The sequence below is a fragment of the Oryza sativa genome, chromosome 1 (genome assembly GCF_034140825.1).
Source record: "Oryza sativa Japonica Group chromosome 1, ASM3414082v1".
NCBI classification, from domain to species: domain Eukaryota; kingdom Viridiplantae; phylum Streptophyta; class Magnoliopsida; order Poales; family Poaceae; genus Oryza; species Oryza sativa.
This window is the reverse complement of record NC_089035.1, coordinates 6450996-6471502: the sequence shown is the minus strand read 5'-3', so window position 1 is coordinate 6471502 and position 20507 is coordinate 6450996. Positions and strand designations below refer to the sequence as shown.

The 20507-nt window shown below is 39.4% G+C and overlaps 1 protein-coding gene across 1 annotated transcript; it reads right to left on the bottom strand.

The window, feature by feature from the left end:
* Positions 1–5768: 5768 nt before the first annotated feature.
* LOC9271145 (protein ROS1A-like) lies at positions 5769–18675 on the bottom strand. The gene is made up of 18 exons (XM_015795045.3): positions 18413–18675; positions 14675–17564; positions 14353–14443; positions 12743–14258; positions 12517–12596; positions 11631–11715; positions 11448–11539; positions 11304–11372; positions 11180–11216; positions 11016–11098; positions 9887–10333; positions 9746–9782; positions 9602–9659; positions 9378–9517; positions 9085–9150; positions 8852–8966; positions 7461–7499; positions 5769–6435 (listed from the first exon to the last, which is right to left on the bottom strand). The coding sequence occupies exons 2-18, from the start codon at positions 17439–17441 to the stop codon at positions 6299–6301; spliced, it is 5859 nt and encodes a 1952-aa protein (XP_015650531.1). The 5' UTR covers positions 17442–17564; positions 18413–18675; the 3' UTR covers positions 5769–6298.
* Between the last annotated feature and the right edge of the window lie 1832 nt (positions 18676–20507).

Sequence of the window (20507 nt, the reverse complement as noted above, 5' to 3'; positions counted from 1 at the left end):
GGTGGGATTTTCTGTCAACAGATATATAGACAGTCCCATAAGATTATTCGGTTTTTAGGGCAACTGCTGTATTGATAACTTTAATATTCTTCATTTCTTCTTGTTATTGTTAATCATGAATTCTGCCATCAAGCTTCTCATCATCCTTATCCAACAAGTATATTTTAGCGTGGAGAGCCTTGAAGCATATCATACAAATAATCTATGGTGACCTGATTTTTCTTCAAGGTTGATGATCACCTGAATTTGTATGTGGTCAAATGTGATGTTCTTACACAGAAGAAACATAACGCTCATAATTTTGGCATAGTGATAAAGTACTTGCATAGAAGAAACTAATTTTCTATTAGAAAGCAACAATACCGCCTAACAGAATTATAATATCGTAAAAGTTCTTATGAAGATGATTTTTGTGTTTTCAAAATAAGTATTTTGAGAGCTATTGATGGTCAAAGTTTTAAAAGTTTGTCAACAGTATCATATATTTACATACAGAGGGCCGGATGGAGTACCATTATTTTGGAGACCTTGGAAGAAAATTGAGAAAAGGGAGTGATAGATAAATTGGTTTGTTCAACTAATTGTGTACTTGTATGCCGTCCCTACATGAAATTGTTTGCTTCTGAGTTTTGTGATCTTGCCGACCAAACCGGCTCTAAGCGTCTTGATGTTGCCATTTCAACCATCTCTGTTGGCCCTAAGTGAGCTATGGTATCACCAATGAAGTTTTCCACACAAGATTCTGCCTTTTCAAGTCTTGAAAGCTTATAATATGTCATGAAATAATGTTTGTTTTTGTTTATATGACCTAATCACTAGGCCAGTAAGTACACAGTGGCCAGCATTTGTCCTTGACCTTATCAATCAAGCTATCAGATGACTCAACTCAATTGTTTTTGTTTGACTTGTAACCTTCAACAAGTCTGATTCTAGAAATAATGCAACATGTTTGACCAAACCATTTAGCTCATCTGCAAGAACCATGCCTACCATCCCCGCAAAAAAAAAAAAGAACCATGCCTACCATGAATGAATTATTAAAAATGTCAACAAGAAAAACATCTCCATGATTATATACTGGGAAAATTAGCTTTGGATTCACATTGTTGCATCTGACTAAGAAAGGGGAAATTCAATCACCATCTGTCAAACAGTTCATTATCTGAGGCTCTAGTGACGTGAGACTGCCTCTAGTTGTGTTGCTTGTGATCTTCTACAGACGTTGATGTTCATCTATCAGAAGTAACCGGCGATGATTGGTTAAGAAACTCATAAGCTGATAGCAGCCAGCATTAGCTAATTCCTCGAGGGGGCCAATGAGGAATCAAGGATAATCTTGAACACCTGGCGTTCAGATAGCCTTGTGTTTCTGAAATTTTATATTGAGCATCACCGTCTTGGTAAGTATGAGTTTTGTCCTCTCTGGAAAATTTAAAAGGATTATAATATTTTACCTTCTTTTCTAGTGGACTTTGTTTTGAGAATCTTGGAATTTTTATATTCACCTCAAAAGGCTTAGAGTGAATAATCCTTGGAAAATTTAAGGGGAAAGGTACCTGAGAATTGGCAATTTGGCATTCAGCTCTATCAGAAGTAATTGTCATTTGTCCGTGTCAATTTCTTTTTCATGGTACACATAATCTCGGAACATGCAAAGGGAACAGTACAAGCTCTAAAACTGGAAATAATGAGAATGCAAAGCTGAAGTAGTAAAACTAAAATTGGCTTTTGCAATGATCTTGCAGAATCTATCCTTTTGGCATTCATGGTGAACACACATTGTGGGGAACCCGCTGTGGACTAACTGCTGACTAAAATACATGGATAGCAAAGTTTTTGCCAATATCCCAGGACTCTATTTATTCAAAGATAGTCTTAAAAAAACTTAAAATGAGCCATCCAACAAGGATAAAAAAAACTTAAAAGAGAATCATAATATAAACCAAAAAATTGCCACAGAATTATCACGTCATGGCAAAATTTACGTTAAAAAGGTGGGACAAGATCTATTTATTTGTGAAATATACTCCATTTCCTTTTTAATAAGGTCCATTTTGTTCTTGAGGAGTAAAGATAAGGTGACTCGTCTGCACTTATCACCCTCTCTCAAGACACAGAAAGATGCACTTTTCTACAGTGCGTTACACTCATGTCTTTTCAATCACACATTAGTATTCCTGATTATGATGTGAAAGTGACAATCATAACAGAAAGTACAATATTTTGCTAAACATTCGAAAAGATTGATGCAACAGATTCCAAATTCTCATCAACAACAACAGGTTCTTGGTGTTCCGGCGAGGCAAGGCTCTTTCTGTCCATCAAACAGCTTCTCAATGCAGTCCCTCTATCTCAGACTCTATTAATTTCACATGTTGCCATGTTGGGATTCAGATTCTGTGTCCTCGTCCTCGAGAAAAACCAATTCCTAACTATAAATCTGAGTCTACGTCTAGATTCGTAGTTAAAAATTATTCTTTTATGAAGGGAGTACTCCTGTACCAGTCCTTCTCCCAAGATCGCCTATGAAATGGCAAGATCATAGGAGCCTGAACTTCCAACCAGATCGCAAGAAAAGCAGAGCCATGCCGTTGCTTCCAGGACGTGTGAAACGACAACAAGAGTGGGAAGGGCAAGGCTGGGCTGGAGGAAGAAGACTCTTGGGATTCTTGATTGGCAAATAGTATTATGCATTCCCCGTATCATTTATCTATTTTTTAAAAAATATTATTATTTTAATGGATAATCATATAAATGGTGACCACCCAGATATATATAATCACCCTAACATATTATATAATCACCCTCTTGCACTGTTGCACAGCCTCCATTGGAGTTTGTTCCAACTCCTCATGACTTGTCTCGCCGGTTTCAAAAATATATGTTTTCCTTTTCACCAGTATTGCCAGACTATACCTTTTTCTCCCTTACTCTTGTCATAAACTTTCTCCAACTCCCGGTAGATGCTCTCTACTGCCATCCGCATTCACCCCTTACTGATCACACAACTTTTATGATAAAATTTTTCAACACTGGATCTACCCCCAACATATTATACAATCACCCTAACACGTCGTTTATAACCAACTGCTCCGGTGCATTTAGGCTAAAATAAAAAAAAGGTATATACAGTCAAATCCACCCCATTATAACAGATTTGTATAGGAGCATTGCCATAGTACACATGAACGGCCACATCACCTGACATCCTGATAAAACATAACAAATTGTCTTACTACGGTACTATCCAATAACTTCACCAATGATTAAATTTTACTCTGACGTAAAATAACTTAATTTGTCACTACTTAAAAATAACTTCACGTCGATTTCTACTAACTCACCTCAAAACAATATGTACAAATCTAGTACCAACTTCAACATGCTACTAATTTAATATCCATACTAATATTCAACAATGATTAACAAATCACTAGCGTCACACTTAGGGATTAGAAATTTATACCTCCACCATCGTCTCCCCTGCACCGTCACGGACATCGCCTCCCCTCCCCGTGGTGACGACAGCCCAGCTATGTGGTCCTCACCTCCTTTCCCCCGAAAATAACCCTTGACGAAGGGTGGGGAGTGGGATATAAATGGACATATCGAACGCCCATTGTTCAATAGGGGTGGTGGCTAGGACATGTCAAACAACCGCAGTTCGATAAGGTATGCGCGATACCAGATGCATTCACTTGTCGAACATCCGCCGTTCGGGGCCCTATCGAATTTCAACATGGCCCTGCTTTGGCCATTGTATCCGGGTGGCCTCCATTTTTGTGATTTTCTATTAAAATAATATTATTTCATAAAATAATGAATCTAGGTATATACTTTCTCCGTTACATAAAAAAAATCAATCTAGGATTAGATATGACATTTTTTAGTACAGGAATCTAGACACGCTCCTATCCAGAATCATTGTACTAGAAAATATTGCATTCCATCCTAGATTGTTTTTTATGGGATATAGAATCCTATGTTGTTTTTTTTAATGAGACAGAGAGTATGTTTCATTGCCTGTTTAATACAATATCAAGCTACCAATAAGCGGCTACCAAAAAAAATGATTCCACACCCTCATCCTACTAATGGTATTAAAAATTTAGAAAGAGAGAAATCAGAAAGTGTTCCAACGTAAGGAACTTTCAACAATAACTCTACTGGCGGATATTAAGGAGGCCAAAACCTAGGCCATATAAGGAGCAAAACAACTCTCGGAGATTATCCCCTTGCTTAGCTTTATTTTTTCTTTATACAGTTCCTCGTACTAGTACAACTTCTTTTACTCTTACTACAATAAAATTGGCATCCTCCAAGCACCGGTTCGTTAAAAAAAAATCAATGAATAATTCCATCCCCAAAACCTCCAGACAACACCATGAATAAGAGATTATTTTGCTTGCTGAGCAAATTTGGCACATGCCATTAGTGATGAATGAAAGAACTAAACATTTGGTTGGCAACTTGGCAAAGCATTGGAATTTTGTCTACTGGGACTGCTACAGTGGTCTGCTGTTCACCAGGTGTCTAAGTATTTTCCATTCAAAAAAGCCGTCCAGTATTTTGGGTTGTAGATTCAAAACCCTGCATGGTATACATTGTACAGACGAGACATTTATATATACGCGCGCGCACTCACCCTACGAACACACACGTATACTCTTCATCTATAAACACCTTTGAGAATTGGACCAATAGATCTTGAGATTGATGAAGTACACACCAACGTCTTGCTGTAGATGGGTGAAAGAATTAAGATTGCCTGATGTCACTTTTTACATAGTTGAAGCTTCAATTTGCAAGAGTATCAAGAATTTTAATAATGTTAAATTTTAAGGGCGTTCGATGAGGGTGACAACAGCTATGAAAACAATTACTACATCCATCCCAGAATATAAAAAGTTTTAGAGCTAGATATTGTTATTAAGTTAATAGGTAGAATTGAATAGAAAGATGTTGTGATTGGTTGAGAAGTGGAGGTAGGTAGAAAAAGTGAATGGTAGAGGATTGTGATTGGTTGGGAAGGAAATGTTGGTGGAGAAGTTGTTATATTTTGGAACAAATCCTAAGTGCTAAAAATAGTTATATTTTGGTATAGTGGGAAGAACTCTAGAATACGACTAGAAAAAAAAAACTCTGGTTTCTGTTAATTCCTGTTTGGAAAAGGTAGTTTTTTTTTTCAAAACGTTATGATTTAGTTCAAAACTTAAAAGAGATGAAAAACCGTACCAAAGCAAGATGCCCTTCGAATTTCCTGAAATACTATCATCCAATACTAAGGACCCGTTTAACACGTCTTCAACTCTAGCTCCACATTTTCTAGAACTGAAGCACAACCAAATGATTTCAATTCCAAAAAAAAAAAGAGTGGAATGAATTGAAGTGCTCTCATAAAATAAAAAATAAACTAGAGAGATATAACTATATTTAAATAGTTCCACAACTTCACTATATACCTAACTTCTAAAGTAATTTAGAAGTTAGAACCCTAACAAACAGAGCTTATAGCAATATTTTGAGACGGAAGAAATACTACTTTCTCAATCCATCTAGACATTTATTGCTTACTGCTAGTCGCATCTGTTAAGCGTCAACTTTCCAAAACTCCTAAGGGCATGAAAGTAATTTAATATCAACCTTATGACATGCTAAACAACCCAAGACAAAATAAGCCCTTCGGAACATCAAAGTAATTTTCATATCGAACTTAAAATACGCTTAACAACCCAAAATCCCTTGTATTTATGGACAGAGGAAGGGTATTTCAGGTAAATGCTGACGATTTATATCTACCTTTTCCCGACATACATTATGACATTGCTGGCCTGCAGCTCACAAGTATCTAGAGCCAATTAAACTTGTGAATGAATCAAATCAAATAATTGATGATTAATTTGACATCGACTACATGAATGACCTAACAACATGAATGACCATTTTGAATGGCAAACTTTTCACATGTACAACAATCGGTTCCACTCATATGAAAGTACAGTTAGAGCCGCTGAGCCGCCGGACATGCCTTTTCTCCCTATCAGCAGCAACTGTCACCGCATAAGAATTGCTTGCAACAACCAAGCATAGAATCTGTATGATGGATCATGTTGCCGAAGAATACCAGCACCACGAATTCGTCAGTGGCTGGAGTTCATAACTTTCAGCAGATGTATATGGCCAGAAATAATTGAATTGCCTACGGCAACTTATTGGTCAGCGATCCATTTCAGGTCAGTGATCTTCTGGCAGATCATATGTACCTCCTCTTTATTTCCTTTCTGGTTTTCCAGATGGCCTATTCATCATCTCTTCCTGGAGCAGAACCTGCAGATTTTTTATTCCTGGTAATTTTGCTTGCTGGAAAGTGGAGTCTTGCATACAGTGGTCTGGGTGCTCTTGATGTCCTATCAAAGCCTCTCACGCACACAAATCCTGAAAAAGTTAGGGAAAAAAGAAGTAAAAATCCACATCCCTGAAAGAAAATGTTACTGACATCTTGGACAAAAAAGGCATCCATAAGTACTCCCTCCGTCCCACAATATAAGGGATTTTGAGTTTTTGCGTACAACGTTTGACCACTCGTCTTATACAATTTTTTTTGCAAATATAAAAAACGAAAAGTTGTACTTAAAGTACTGTGAATAATAAAGTAAGTCACAAATAAAATAAATAATAATTTCAAAAATTTTTGAATAAGCCGAGTGGTCAAACGTTGCAAGCAAAAACTCAAAATCTCTTATATTGTGGGACGGAGGGAGTAGCATTCTACCCTAAGCAGCTTTCTGCCAACAATGCCTATGGATAAAAACTACTTTACCCATATTGATAAGTCTTGTACCTCCTTTAAGAAAACCCTCCATATGAAACAATTGTTTAATTACACCTACATATTTACGCAATCCTCTCTAGAGATTTTGAGGGTATACTTGATATCCTTGTTCATTCACATTGGCATTTTATTCCGATTCCTATGAAGATACTTCTAGAGTACTCACTCTAGCCTGTAGACACAAATTCTTGTCGCTGTGGACTAGGGTGTGACAATTATTTTATACAGGACAACTAACAATATATTTTTAAGATATTTATAATTGTCATTTGAAAATTATATGAGTAGATTGGTGATGAAAATAAATACTTCCCATGATTTTATTGTCCTATACCACTATATCGTGACAAAATGAAATATTAATGATCCAAGAGTAAGATACATTCAGAAGACAATGAAAAGTTCAATAGAGATGGCAAATATTTTGACTGGAGAGTAGCTATCAGCTGAAATGGCAAAAAAAAGGATATACTAGTTATTATGAGTAATAATACTGGTAGAATAGAGACATGCTCCTCTGCCTATATACTTGCTACTATTATTATCCTTGTCAGTAAACATAGTACCTATACACTTCATCTCTCTTTGTTATGGAAACCAAAACGTACATACAAAAAAAAATGATTACCTCTCCAAAAGCAATGTTGTATTTCTTCAGTTGTCAAACCTGCGATAGAAACATGGGATCAGTTGTACAGCTTTGTTGCATGAATAATAATTTCCCAATCAAATTTTCAGTTGATCTGACATACTTCCCAATTGATGTGACACATTTGACCGCCTCATTTGTTGGCAAATACTTGGCACTATTCTTATTTCACCCATACACCCCCACCCCCACCCCCTCTTCTCTCTCTCTCTCTCTCTTCTGCGGCACTATTTGGTGGTGGGTCCGTAGTATAGTACTCCCTCCATCCCAAAATATAAGATATTTTGACCGGAAATACCTTATATTTTGGGACGGAGGGAGTAGATAGTAAGGACAATTTGGTCCTATCTTATGAGCATGATCTGGAACTCAAATCACTGCTGACAGCAATACATGAATTAGTGCTATATGAGGAGTTGAGAGTTGAACCGTTTCATAAACCCAGCTATTCCTAACATAGTAACCTCGGGTTAACCCTTTTACATGGAGCAAGTGAGGACAAAAGCGCAAGCGAGGTTATTAATTATGTTTGGTCATAGGCCTATAGTTGTTTTGGATATAGGACATTAGTAATTGTATCAGAGCCAACCCTCAATTGCATTGGTTGCATGTTGGGTCAGGAGCGTAGACATATGGTGCTGATGCATGAGCGTGTACTTGACATTTCAAATCACAGATCAAGCAACCACTGCTGCAAATCTATATACCCCTTTAAAAGAAGGTAGTGGTGGTGGCAGTGAATCTGCCACCCCACCTACTCCCATTGTCAATTTTGTACATTAGCCCTTGAACTTATTATTATTAGAAAAACAAACAAATCTAAATGGATAGCCACATATAAAATCAAATTAAGGTCAATATTCCCTATAGCAAAAGGATTGTTAACACATTTCGTATAAAACATATTTAATTTATTTGACAATATTATAATATATTTTCTATTATCCATAGCAAAGCGCGGACATTTAGCTAGTTATGTAAAAGACAGCAGCTGGAAATTCCATCTAAATCAGGACACAAAGAAAACCTAAACTATAGCAAGCAGCGTGAGTGCCTCCCAACAACAGAAACAGGCAATGGTGGAAGCAGTTGTTAGCAGGATGATGCATGATGGCAGATGGGGTTAGGATCCAAGCGCTCAATGAGGGGTATTGGACGGACTTGGGTGGCAGAAGAGCGGAGAAGGTGCGGCACCAGAATCTGGTTTCTTTGCAAGCAAAAGCTGCTCGTAATATGTCCCAAAGCAGGCCTTAGTCCTCTTGGTGATTCAAATTATTACAATCACATAATGGACTTCACACAATAAAGATAGTGGCACATTTGGCGCTGCCAAAAATCCTATTCTTGGTCAAAATTTATTAGTGAAATACCTTTAAATATTGTCGGAATTGAAGTTCCAAAGTAAACAGTTCTCCTAGGGAGATTCCATATCCAACTCCTTGGAACATCAATCGGGTTCCGGCTTGAGTCATGATCAGCAAATACCTGCCGCATAACATTTGAACACTAATAAAAGAGATACTAGAAAGTAGAAACTTGCATATATTTTAATGGTATTATAATAATTAAACTAAGATCAACTTTAAGAACTTTCTGTTTTCACCTCATTGACTTGAAAATATGTCCCATTAAGTGGAAAGCTTCCTCTCATTGCTGTTCGGCATGGTATCTATTTTTAATTTTCAACAAAGAAAAACAGATTGTCAACAAACTGCGGGATAAGTTTTTTACATCCTATTCCCTAGCTGGTGCCCAACCAGTGAATCAGAACTGTTATAGCTTGGACAATAGCTAGGACAGATAGCAGCTTTATCACTATTCGTGAACATGATAAACTTGAATAGCACATCTTGAACCAAGGGCAACTGAGCATATGTTACAGAAACAACTACTTACCAGCAGTGTCCCTCGAACTTTTTGGGCCTGCGCTTCTCTTATACTGTTGCAACTAAAGCATGTATTGCTTGCACATAGTTCACCATTCTCTTGTGAATTGCAGACCGACTTAGGTGCATCAGTTGATTGAGCTGTTTCACCTGTTGCATATTTCAACAATTATAAGTAACCATTGAAAAAAGTTTGGTTCCCATGATATTGTGTTCTGTTTATGCACTTCTTACCTGGGGTCCATATAGAGAGTAGGTATGGGCAAGGATCATCTGGTTCTCTTTGGTTGAACTGTGTATTGTAAGAAAATAAGCATCAATATATTCTCAGTTGGTGATAAGGAAAGTACAGAATTCTATAATGTTTTATGAACTTACTCCTTCAAGAAGTGGATGTGAATCTGGCAGTTCATAGCTACATATATGTTGAAAACAGAGAAGTAAGCAATGCAGCAAAACACATGATAGTCAATAGTAAATATTCATGAGATTGGTTTTGCAAGAGGGACAAGATCATACACTTGGTGCTCTGTCCTTAGGCGACTGACATTCTTGAGCTTAGGAGTTGGGATAGAAGCAACTTCAGGAGTTATAGCGACCAAAGCCTTTGACATATCAGCATCTTCAATCTCAATGTTATTTGCTTGCATATAACTCTTCAGGTTCTGTGTAAACTCCTCAAAATTAAGCTTGATAGTAGGGATTTCTTCTGGATCATCGACAAAACTATCCTCTATTGCACACTCTTTCATCTCTTCTGTCTCATGTTCAGGTTCTGGGCTTGCTGGCTCCTCAATGATTGGCTGGCGATTGTTCATACCATGGTGACAGGTGTTTGAATTCCACTCAAGCTGACTTACTACAGGCCTAGAACTTATATATGTCTGGTGGAAGGTTTCTGCAGCTATTGGGGTTCCAGATGTAACTAAACTCTTCTCTTCAGGTCCAGGAAGAGCGAGCCTTGCACTATATCATAAAAAAACCATATCATTACCAATATAAGGTCATCCAGGAATGTTGGATTAAATCTCCATGCCCCCCCCCCCCCAAAAAAAAAAAAAACACACACACACACAGTTCCAAGACTCTAATATGAACAGGTTAGTCTGTTTCTTCTAAAATACAAAGCGTAAAGGTCGCAATGGAGTCATTCCAAGACTTTAATATGAGCAGGTTAGTCTGTTTCTTCAAAAGTACAAAGTGTAAAGGTCACAGTGGAGTCAAACAGCTGATAGAACTTTCACTCTTAAACTAATAGGCCCACTGCATTTGTCGAACCTATTCGGACCGAATTGAAATCCCTCGGCAACAATCAACCTTTTTATATCGGAAATACACCAGTCATTGATGTCCAGTCAAAAAGTATTTATTAAAATGTAGAGAACAACGTGTTCTAACTAAAACTACAATTGCAAAACTGAGTTACATACAACACACTAATATAGCCTCACAACCACAAACATAATCTTTGATGTATCAAAATAACATAAATGTGGTATGCACCAGTTAAATTAGCCTAGGAGAACTTGTAGGACCAGGAAAAGGATGGGAGGGGGGAGGGGGGGGATCTCAGCCAATTGTTCATACCTAACAATCATCACCGTGATTTCACAGAATGTATATAAAATATGTACATCTTGAGAATTACCTGGCAAATGCACTTGCAAAGTGCTTGCACTCAGCTCTCATTGGGCATGCGTTGCAATTGGGCTTACTTTTTGTACAAAATACCTAGAAGGAAAGTAACACAGATGGTCCATCAAAACACAGTAATTGGGTTGAATTCACTTTATCAAAGTTGTTGTCTCATACCTTTCCAAAAGTTATCATTTGATAGTGAAGCTCATACCTACATATCATCAAGAACCTGTTATACACTCTCAGATAATGACATGCTCTTATATATATAGTTTTTAACTGCATTTCTAAAACTCACAATGTCCGTTGATCAAGCTTGCATAACCTCGGCCAGAGGTATTTCTGTATGTTCTCCAGCATTGGATACCTTCAATAGCAGATGATCAAACTCCTATCACTCTCCAGCATTAGTGAAGCCAACCAGTGGATTTAAGATACTTACATCTCCAACAGGTGCAACTGAAGAGACTCGGGTAGGGGCTGAAGTGGCACCCATCCAAGCCTCACACATATTCTACCAACATTTGTATCCACCTACATCATCAACAGATACAGATAAAATCTCCACTTCTCCAGAAATAAAGAAACGAAGATTCTTGAAAATTATTTGTGAAAGGAAACATACAGGAAAAGCCATGTGATGGAGTGTCAAAAGACGCACACACTCAACACTTTTAAGTCCAAGTCCTCTAATGCTTAAGAGATAGTCCCTGGAAGAAACACAAAAGGTACAATGTATTTATATGTAAAAACCAGGTACAAATAATGTAGGATTACATTGGTAAACACTTTAATATAAATAAAAACTTGATCAAAGAAGGATAAACTACATTCATGGTCTTTACGGGAGCTTGACATTGCATTGGTGAATAACTATTTTTTGAATGACAAACATCAAGTGAGAGCTCCGGCCTTCTCGCGATCAGATAGTTGATGTTACATGGGCAAGCTGATTTGATTGCCATGCCTGTGTGGCTTAGGTAGTTGATGCAACACACGAGCAGGTGTGTCCCCATTGAAATATTTAGCATCGCGCAAGTATTCGGTGCTCTAATCTGTTCTAGCCATAGTTATTATTAAATCCGGACCAGCAAGACCATCGGTTCACTGGTTCAACCGCTGGTTCAAATGAATAATAGAAAATATATTCTTTTATGAAGCTTTGGTTGAATCAAGGGTTATTTAAAATTATTTTTTCCATACAACAAGGTCCCTCACTTGCTCAGTTGGTTGAGAGCACACAGTGCGAGGTAGGGGGTTCAAGGTTCAACGTTCAAGGTTTGCATGTCACAGGCTCACAGGTGATAGGCATTATTATCCCGCAAACACAGACATGTTCAATTATTAACCATGCCCACTACATCCAATTGTCATTGCTTACATTATTACCCATGCTCACTACATCCAATTGTCATTGCTAAGCAATGCAGAGGTCAAAATGACAAATTATAGAATGCCCAAGGGCCAATTGCATTATGAATGTTTGCTCAAAATAAATTTAGTTAGCTTACTTCGCTTTATCTGAATCGACATAGCGCAACCACTCAAGATCGATGCTCCCATGGTCTCTCACCAATCGGTTTAGGAAGTCCTGCAACATGAATTGCTAAAGATGAGTATGGTTGATCCAAAACTTGGAATTCCAACAAATAAGCAAATCTATATGGAATAGCATGCATGCACATATGACTAGAGTTATGTCAACTTTCAATGTAAACTGTTTTATGCCATACTTACTTTTATCCGTTCTGCCAGCATGTTATTCATTCCTCGCTCTCTAATTGTGTCAGATATTTCCTTCACCTCTGCTTGTCTTATTGTTTCCCAATCAATTGAGTCCTTAGCATTCTGGGATCTTTCTTTATTACCATGACTGTAAAGAACTTCTTTTCTCAACATATCCCAATCATATGTTTTCTTTTTACCAGCCCCAACTCTTGGCCTCTTTGCTTTTGATCCATCGACTGGAACTTTGGGGGAAGTCTTTTTGTCATCTTTAGAATTCTCTATCAAGTTGGAAGAAACTCCGTGTAGTACTTCAGAATTTGCTTTCTGGTTTTGGCATAAGTTTGAAGAATAAAGATTACTGGTTGTCGCTGTTTGAAATCCAACATTATCATCCTGTTGGCTGTATCCTGATTGAGAATTTTCACCTCCATTTTGCTCTGTCCTGACAGTATTATCACCTTGCACATTTGATGTTCCATGCTGTTTAACAAATGCAGCTTCAGCTTCATTCCTTGAAAGATAATTTTCAGAAGAGGACTGTTCCCTAGCAAATGACATTTTCTCTGAACTTAATGGTTGAAAACAGTTATCGATTCTTGGTGTAGGCTCAGACAGGGAAGTAGTCTTATCTGATCTATCTATACCATATAACATGTTGCTTAAAGAGTCAGCCTTTTGTGTTTCATTGTTACAGGCAATTCCAGGATGAGGTGAAGGATAATAACTGGTTTGTGTAACATTAGAATCAAGCACTCTATTAAGGCCAGTGTATACTGATTGCTCCAAATCACTCGCATGTACTATGTCTGGGAGGTGAACTTGGCCAGTCTGGTGATATGAAATAGAGGAATGTAAAGGCTGATGTTTACTGCCGATATTTTGTATTCCATTGAGCACTTGAATGTTGTTACTACATGAGACTGGAACCCCATGATACTCTGATGATTCAATGGTTTCATTAGACTTGTTCTTCAGCTCCTGCATTCGTAGAAGTTCTGTATATGTGGTTCTTGTTGCTTTGGGCATATTTCTGCTGCCAATGTCTTCGGCAGTGAAATTTAGTAACATGCTCGAAAACATATGATCAGACATGTGAAATAGATAATCTGATGAATTTTGAGATGAAATAGTGGAGTTTTCTGATGAAACAACACCCTCCAGTGACCCATCTTCCGCTTCGACAGCGTTTCCAGTTTGAACGACTGGACGCCTAGTAGCATGCAGTCTAGCTGGCAGATTCTCATAAATATTAGAATAAACTCCTGCTGCACCATCCACTCCATCCCCAAAAGAACTTCCAAGCAATTCCACACTGTTACTTCCTTCCTTATCCTCGGTTGTGATAAAAGAGGCTGCTGTGTTGCTGGCCTCCTGAACAAGGATCTCACCCTGTAGCTTGACAGAATTACCAAACAACCCAGAACAATCACCATTTTCTGAAATTGTATGAAACATCACATTTGCGGGTTTTTCAGAGGCTTCTGGCTTTACAGGAAATTTTGCAGCAAGAGCCATAAATGCAGAGCTGAAAAAAAAGGAAATAGTCAGACAGAAAAACAACATAACCTCACAATGCAAGTCAAGTCACAGTTTTCAAATAGGCTCTAGGCATTATTCACCTGGAAAGATGGTCCGAAACATTCTGTGTAAGAAATACTCCCACTACAGAATCTACAACTGATCCTTTCCAAGGAGAAAAACGCCGATCTCCTGCAAACATAGAGGTAATCCTAAAAGTAAAGGTGTTGATCTTCACAGCACAATGCAAGTCTAATGGGACAGTACGAGTACAAACATGAATATATTGGGATGAAGAAATAGGATTTGGGTACACAGTAAATATTGAAGATTTGAGACCATTCACTAATGTGAGGGCAGCAATCACAAGATGGAAGCCATCATGTTCATGTTAGGAAAACAATTTTAAAATGATAGAAATACCTTGAACTAGATGCATTCGAGCAATAAATGAATCAACACGCCCTTGGAATATTTTTCTTTCTTCATTTAGCCATTTCTCTTTATCCTTATCCATACCTTCAGCACAATCACTCATATCTGGTCCCATTAGTAACTTCCACATTAAAGCAGTTACAGGGTCAAGATCCACTTTGGCTCGAGAGCGTTTTCTTTTCACTTTCCCCTCAAAAGGAACAATAGGACCAAATTCTCCATTGTAAGGGACAAGAGCACCATGAGGTTCAGCTGTCACAGGGTCTTCTGATTTGTTTATGTCCAAGACCTTTATCTTTTGAATAACAATATCTAAAGAATCCAGTAGGGATACCATAGCTCCAGAAATGTTTTCTCCAACTCTATTTGCTTTAACTGCTCTTCCAACAGAAGCCTCCCCTGCATAAGGACCATAAGAACATGAAGTACTCTCATTTTGCAATGGATTAGTGTGACTATCCTTTGATGCAAGTTCTCCACCAACAACTTTTCCCTTCCTTGGACGGCCTCTAGGTTTTGGTTTCTCACCAGGTTTTAACTCTTTTCTGGGACGTCCTACTTTTCGCTTCTCAGGGAGTTTGGCTGTAACGGTTTCTTCAGAAACCTTGACTTGATGGTTATCAGTTCTTGGAACATCGGCAGAGGATGGCCCTATAGGATTGACAGGAGGCCTAATAATGTCTCTAGAACTCTCCAGTTGACAACTTAAAGCTTTCAGAGTGTCCTTACATGTCGATGCATGTGTTGGAGCTATAAGGGTTCTTAAATGCTCCCCACTGGTTCTTCTGCCGAGCACATCAGGAGGGGTAACACAGAAATTGCTCTGAATAACAACTTGAGGTGAAGTTACTTGCTTATGCAATTCACCTGCCAAGTTATGCCCTTTAACCATGTCATGTTCCAAAGACTGAAGTTGGCAACTTCCAGTTTGCGGAATATATTTTTCCCTTTGTGGGTTATTTGGCATACTAGGTAATTGTGTGAGTTCTTCTGTCATGAGCCCGAACTGTTTGTCAGGTACTTCAATAGACTCCCTGCATGCAGAGCCATGCGGAGCAGGTCTGCCATGTTGATGGACCATTTCTGATCTGTTAACCATATCATTTTTAGATGATCTAAAACTGATCATTCTTTGGGAAGCTCGTGATTTCTCACGGGCTATCAATCTTTGTGCATCAGCAAGGGTAAAAACGTTTGAGTTGATTGCTGAGGCCACATTTTCATTCTCATTATTTGACAAATCCGTAGATGAGGTAGAAAAATGTCCCACGACTCCATTTGGATAATTGTTAAGATAAGCTGTCCTCATTCTTTTGTGAGGTTCTGAAAAATATGGGGCATGTGAGCTCGCAGCATCGGCAGCACCTGCAGATGCCCATCCATTATTTTGTTGGTTAAAGTTCACACCTAATGATATCCAAGAACCACTTGAAGCATTACTCTCTCTTCTAGGATCCAATGCATGTATATGCATGGAGTCACCAATATTATGCTGCCTATTTGCAGCTCCAGTTTGACTGAAAGGACTAGCAGTTAGATAGTCATTTGTCGTGACAAGTTCACTCAAATTTTCCATCACTTGATACCCTTCAATATGATTTGGAGGTAGGATGGGATTTTGCGCCAACCTGTAACTATGGGGCATTTGGCCATTCATCACTGCGGCTTTTGCGTGAGGAACATGATTCAAATGTTCCTTCAATGCAGCCCTTTCAATACAATGACTAGGTGTAATTGGATTTTCTGGCATCCTATGACCATTAAGCATCTGATTGGCCATTTGTGTTTCCCTTACAGAAGCTTGTGAGGATGAAAGCAAGTATTGAGCAAAATCAGTAGACATGCTATGCGTCTGACTGATTGAACTGTTGAGATCAGGTACATTTCTATCTGACATGCCAGCATAGATTTCTAGCAAAGAATTTTTACCTGATGTCTGTCTTATTCTGGAACCAAAAAGACGTGCCGGACTGTCCACAAATTTAGCATGTTCGTTTTGTAACTGACTAGTAGAATTATTGAGGTCAAGCAATACTCCATTTGGCATGTTATCAGGAGGAAACAAATGTGCATTAACCATCTGACTAGCTGAAGTGTGAATTGAGCTGGTGCTAGAAACCACGTGGCAAGCCAACTGGCTTTGCGAATCTCTTTGGATGGTAGAAGGTATTGATTGACGCTTGGGACCAGTACATATTTCTGCCACCGGAACTTGAGATCCAGATTGTGTACTCTCTTGCAGTACTTCTCCACCAAAGTCCAAACTTCGTTTAACTGACTTCAGCTCAGATCTGCAGTGTGAGCTAGCTGCCTGTTCTGCAGGAGGTTGGCCTGGAGATGTCTTCTTGCGGACATATTTTCTCTTTCCAGATGGTTTTTCTACCTTTTCTGTTGAAGGTATTGGAGTAGCAGATTTAGGTGTCTTCGATGGTTTATCGTCCTTTAGCACCTTTGGCCTGTGCTTTTTCTTCTTGGGTTTCCGTGCTGGTGTCTTGTTCAAGTCAATACATTCAGTTGGTCCAGCACTACTTCCAACTACTTCAGTTAGCCCAGCATCATTGCTAATGCGTTCAACAAGCCCAGTACCATTATGAGGGACGAACGAATTAGCAGATTCTTTCTCTGACGATACAACTGCAGAAGTTCTAGTCTGCGTCTCTATGGAAGTATCGAACTGTGATGGTATTGGAATACTGGAGAAATATAGATCGGCAGTGGTCTGAGATTGAGGCAGCCATTGTCCAAAATCCTGCATATTTCCTTTCACTACTTCATCTCTCAAGTTTACACCAGTAGTTGCTATATGGCTATGCAATTTCAACTCAGGAGCAGCACACTTGGATCACACAGGCCTCCTATGTGGCCTCCCAGCATCCACCTATAAAATAAGACAGCCCAGGGTATCAACATCAAATACATACAGTCAATGAAGAATGCGTAAAAACAAATATAAACTACCGAGCACCAACACGTTGCATTTAGTCAAAATATACCAAATAATGAGTGAGACAAGTGTCACCAGCCAACATGAAATTCTGTAAGACAGTTATGAAAACAAAAGAAAAGAAAAAGAAAGGATACATATGCACTATCATGCTTTTCTTGGCTAGGTCCTTTACACAAATAAATATCCCGCCGGCCCTTACTCAAAATTACACGGAGCGCCTTTGTCCTCTTGCGCAAAAAATATATAACTAAAGGTGCACTAGTGAAGAAAAATTGTGGGACCCCACGTGCACCTACAACTTCCCTCAAGTACATTTTTCAACTTTATATCCATTTAAGCAATATTTCCTAAACCCATGTAAACAAGACAAACAGCCCCCAAAGGACCATCTCCCTTTTTTACCCTCTTCTAGATAATATAAAATAACCATACCTTCCTTTACCCAGCATATCCCATCATTCAATCATTAGGTGAAATTCCCCCCACTACCAGCAAAGCTGACCAAACGCCTCCCGCCGATTTCCCCTCAGGCGAGCCATCGAAACGCGGTTGGCTCCCAAGCAGACATATGTAGTAGTAGACACATGAATTCACTAAAAATTACTGCGCCCGAATTATATTCTTCAACTTGCGGAGATAAGATGGCGCGGTAATTTCAGTGAATTCTCGCGTCTGCTTTGGGAGCCAACGGCCCCCGCTCCGATGGCTCGCCCGAGGGGGAAATCGGCAGTGCGGCGTCTGATCAGCCTGAGACCTGAGGGGAAAACAACCGAGTATACCTCGCTACCGTTTGAGGGTTGGGGAGTCGGGGAATCGGCGCTGATGCAGCCTCTTTCGCCGGATCTAGCCGCCGCCGCAGTCGGCCGGACGCCGCCGCCCCCCGCGCCGAACGCCGAACGCCGCCCTCCCGCGCCGGTCCCCCCTGACGCCGCCTCCTCCCTCGCCGGGCTCCGCGCAGCCGGACGCCGCCTTCCTTCCCCTGCGCCGCCCGATGAGCAGAGAGGGTAGAGGCGAGCTAGGGTTGAGAGGAGTAGAGAGGAGTGGGAGAGATTCGGTCAGAGAGAGGAAAAGTGAGGAAAGGAGAGTGAGAGAAAACGATGCGGGGGGAGGGGGGGAGGGGAGGTGAGCGTCGGGAATGCTATTTCGCGCACGCTTGGCTACTTCTGATCGCAGCGCACACACTTCCCAAAAAAAGTAACGTCACGTGAGTAGTAACTCCACTTCAGAGAGTCCAGACTGAGTGACTTCACTGCCCCGCCGTCGCTGTCCGACACGTGAATAATGTGATAAAATAGAACGGAGTCGCTCAGCCATTTTGTTTTGGGATTTCGTATGATATATTATTTTGTTGTAAAACTCACCTAACTAATAAACATAAGTAGCTAATTTGGGTTTGTGTATTTTTGCCTGGGCACTTTGTTTGTTGTTACATTTTAAGAAATGGGTGGAATCAACTATTCATTTAAGAGTGTGCGACTGAGTAACTTTACTATAGTTCACTCTCTCCATCGCTGCCTTACACGTGAATAATGTGATAAAATAGAGCGGAGTTACTCTGAGTCATTTTGTTTTGAGATCCACACGATAACCCATTTTGTTGAAAACCCCCACACAAACAATGCGCATACGTAGCTAATTTGGCTTATTTTCTTTTGACGTGGATTTGCAGCAAGATATGCTTTATGTTTTTTTTTGCCTTGACACTTTATTTGTTGTCGCATTTGAAGAAATAGGCCAAATTAACTACCCATTTAACAATAACTCATGTGACTGAGTAACTCTACTCTAGAGTCCAGATTGAGTGGCCCCCACTCTCACCACCGCTGCCTTGCACGTGAATAATATGATAAAATGGAGTGGAGTCACTCAATCATTTTGTTTTGAGGTTTGTTTTGTTAAAAGCCCACCCAACCAATACATGTGAGTGGCTAATTTGGCTTATTTCTTTCGACGTGGATTCACAGTGAATTGGCATAGGCTATTTTGCCTTGACACTTTATTTGTTATCACATTTAAAGAAACAGGCCGAATCAGCTATCCATTTGAAGATATGTCATGTGAGTACGTGACCAAGTAACTCCACTACAGAGTCCAGACTGAGTGACTCCACTCCCACCATCGATGTTGCGCACATGAACAATATGATAAATTGGAATGGAGTTGCATAGTCATTTTGTTTTGAAATTCCACTTGATAATCCATTTTGTTAAAATAAAAACCCTACCCACCCAACACAAAGTGAGTAGCTGATTCGGTCCATTTTTTTCAACGTAGATTCGCATAGTACCATATCAACTTTGTTTATGCAATTTTGCCCCTAACACTAAATTTGGTGTCATATTTGAAGAATATGGGCATAACCAACTATCCATGAAGAGAGCAATCTCGGTCTGGTAGTGTTCGGTGGGTGGGCTTCTATAACAAAATGGGGGTATGGGATGGTTTATGTAATTTTGCCAACTTTCAAATATCTCCCTCACACATACGCCAGCTGAGTGCTTGACGCGTGGCATCGATAACTATAGCTCGCTTGATGGGTTTGGATGGGCCTACCTGAAATATGAGCACAATAAGTTCATTTTTAGCAATTCGATATTTGAAGTGATTTTGAATAGATTTAAACAAGAGACGTCGGAGTGGGAGTGGTTATCAAGAATTGTAGAGGGGAAGTACTTCTTTCCTCACGGCGGACCCATTTTCACAGCACCTCAGCCCGAAGAAGTTGAAGTCATGGCGTGCAAAGAAGGATTGGCATTATCGGCTAAATGGATCAATATGTCTATTATCCTCGAAACTGATTGCTCAGAAGTGATTAAGCTCATGGCCCTTGGGCAAAATAAGGCTTTCTTTGTTTAGGCTTATAAGCCAACTTAT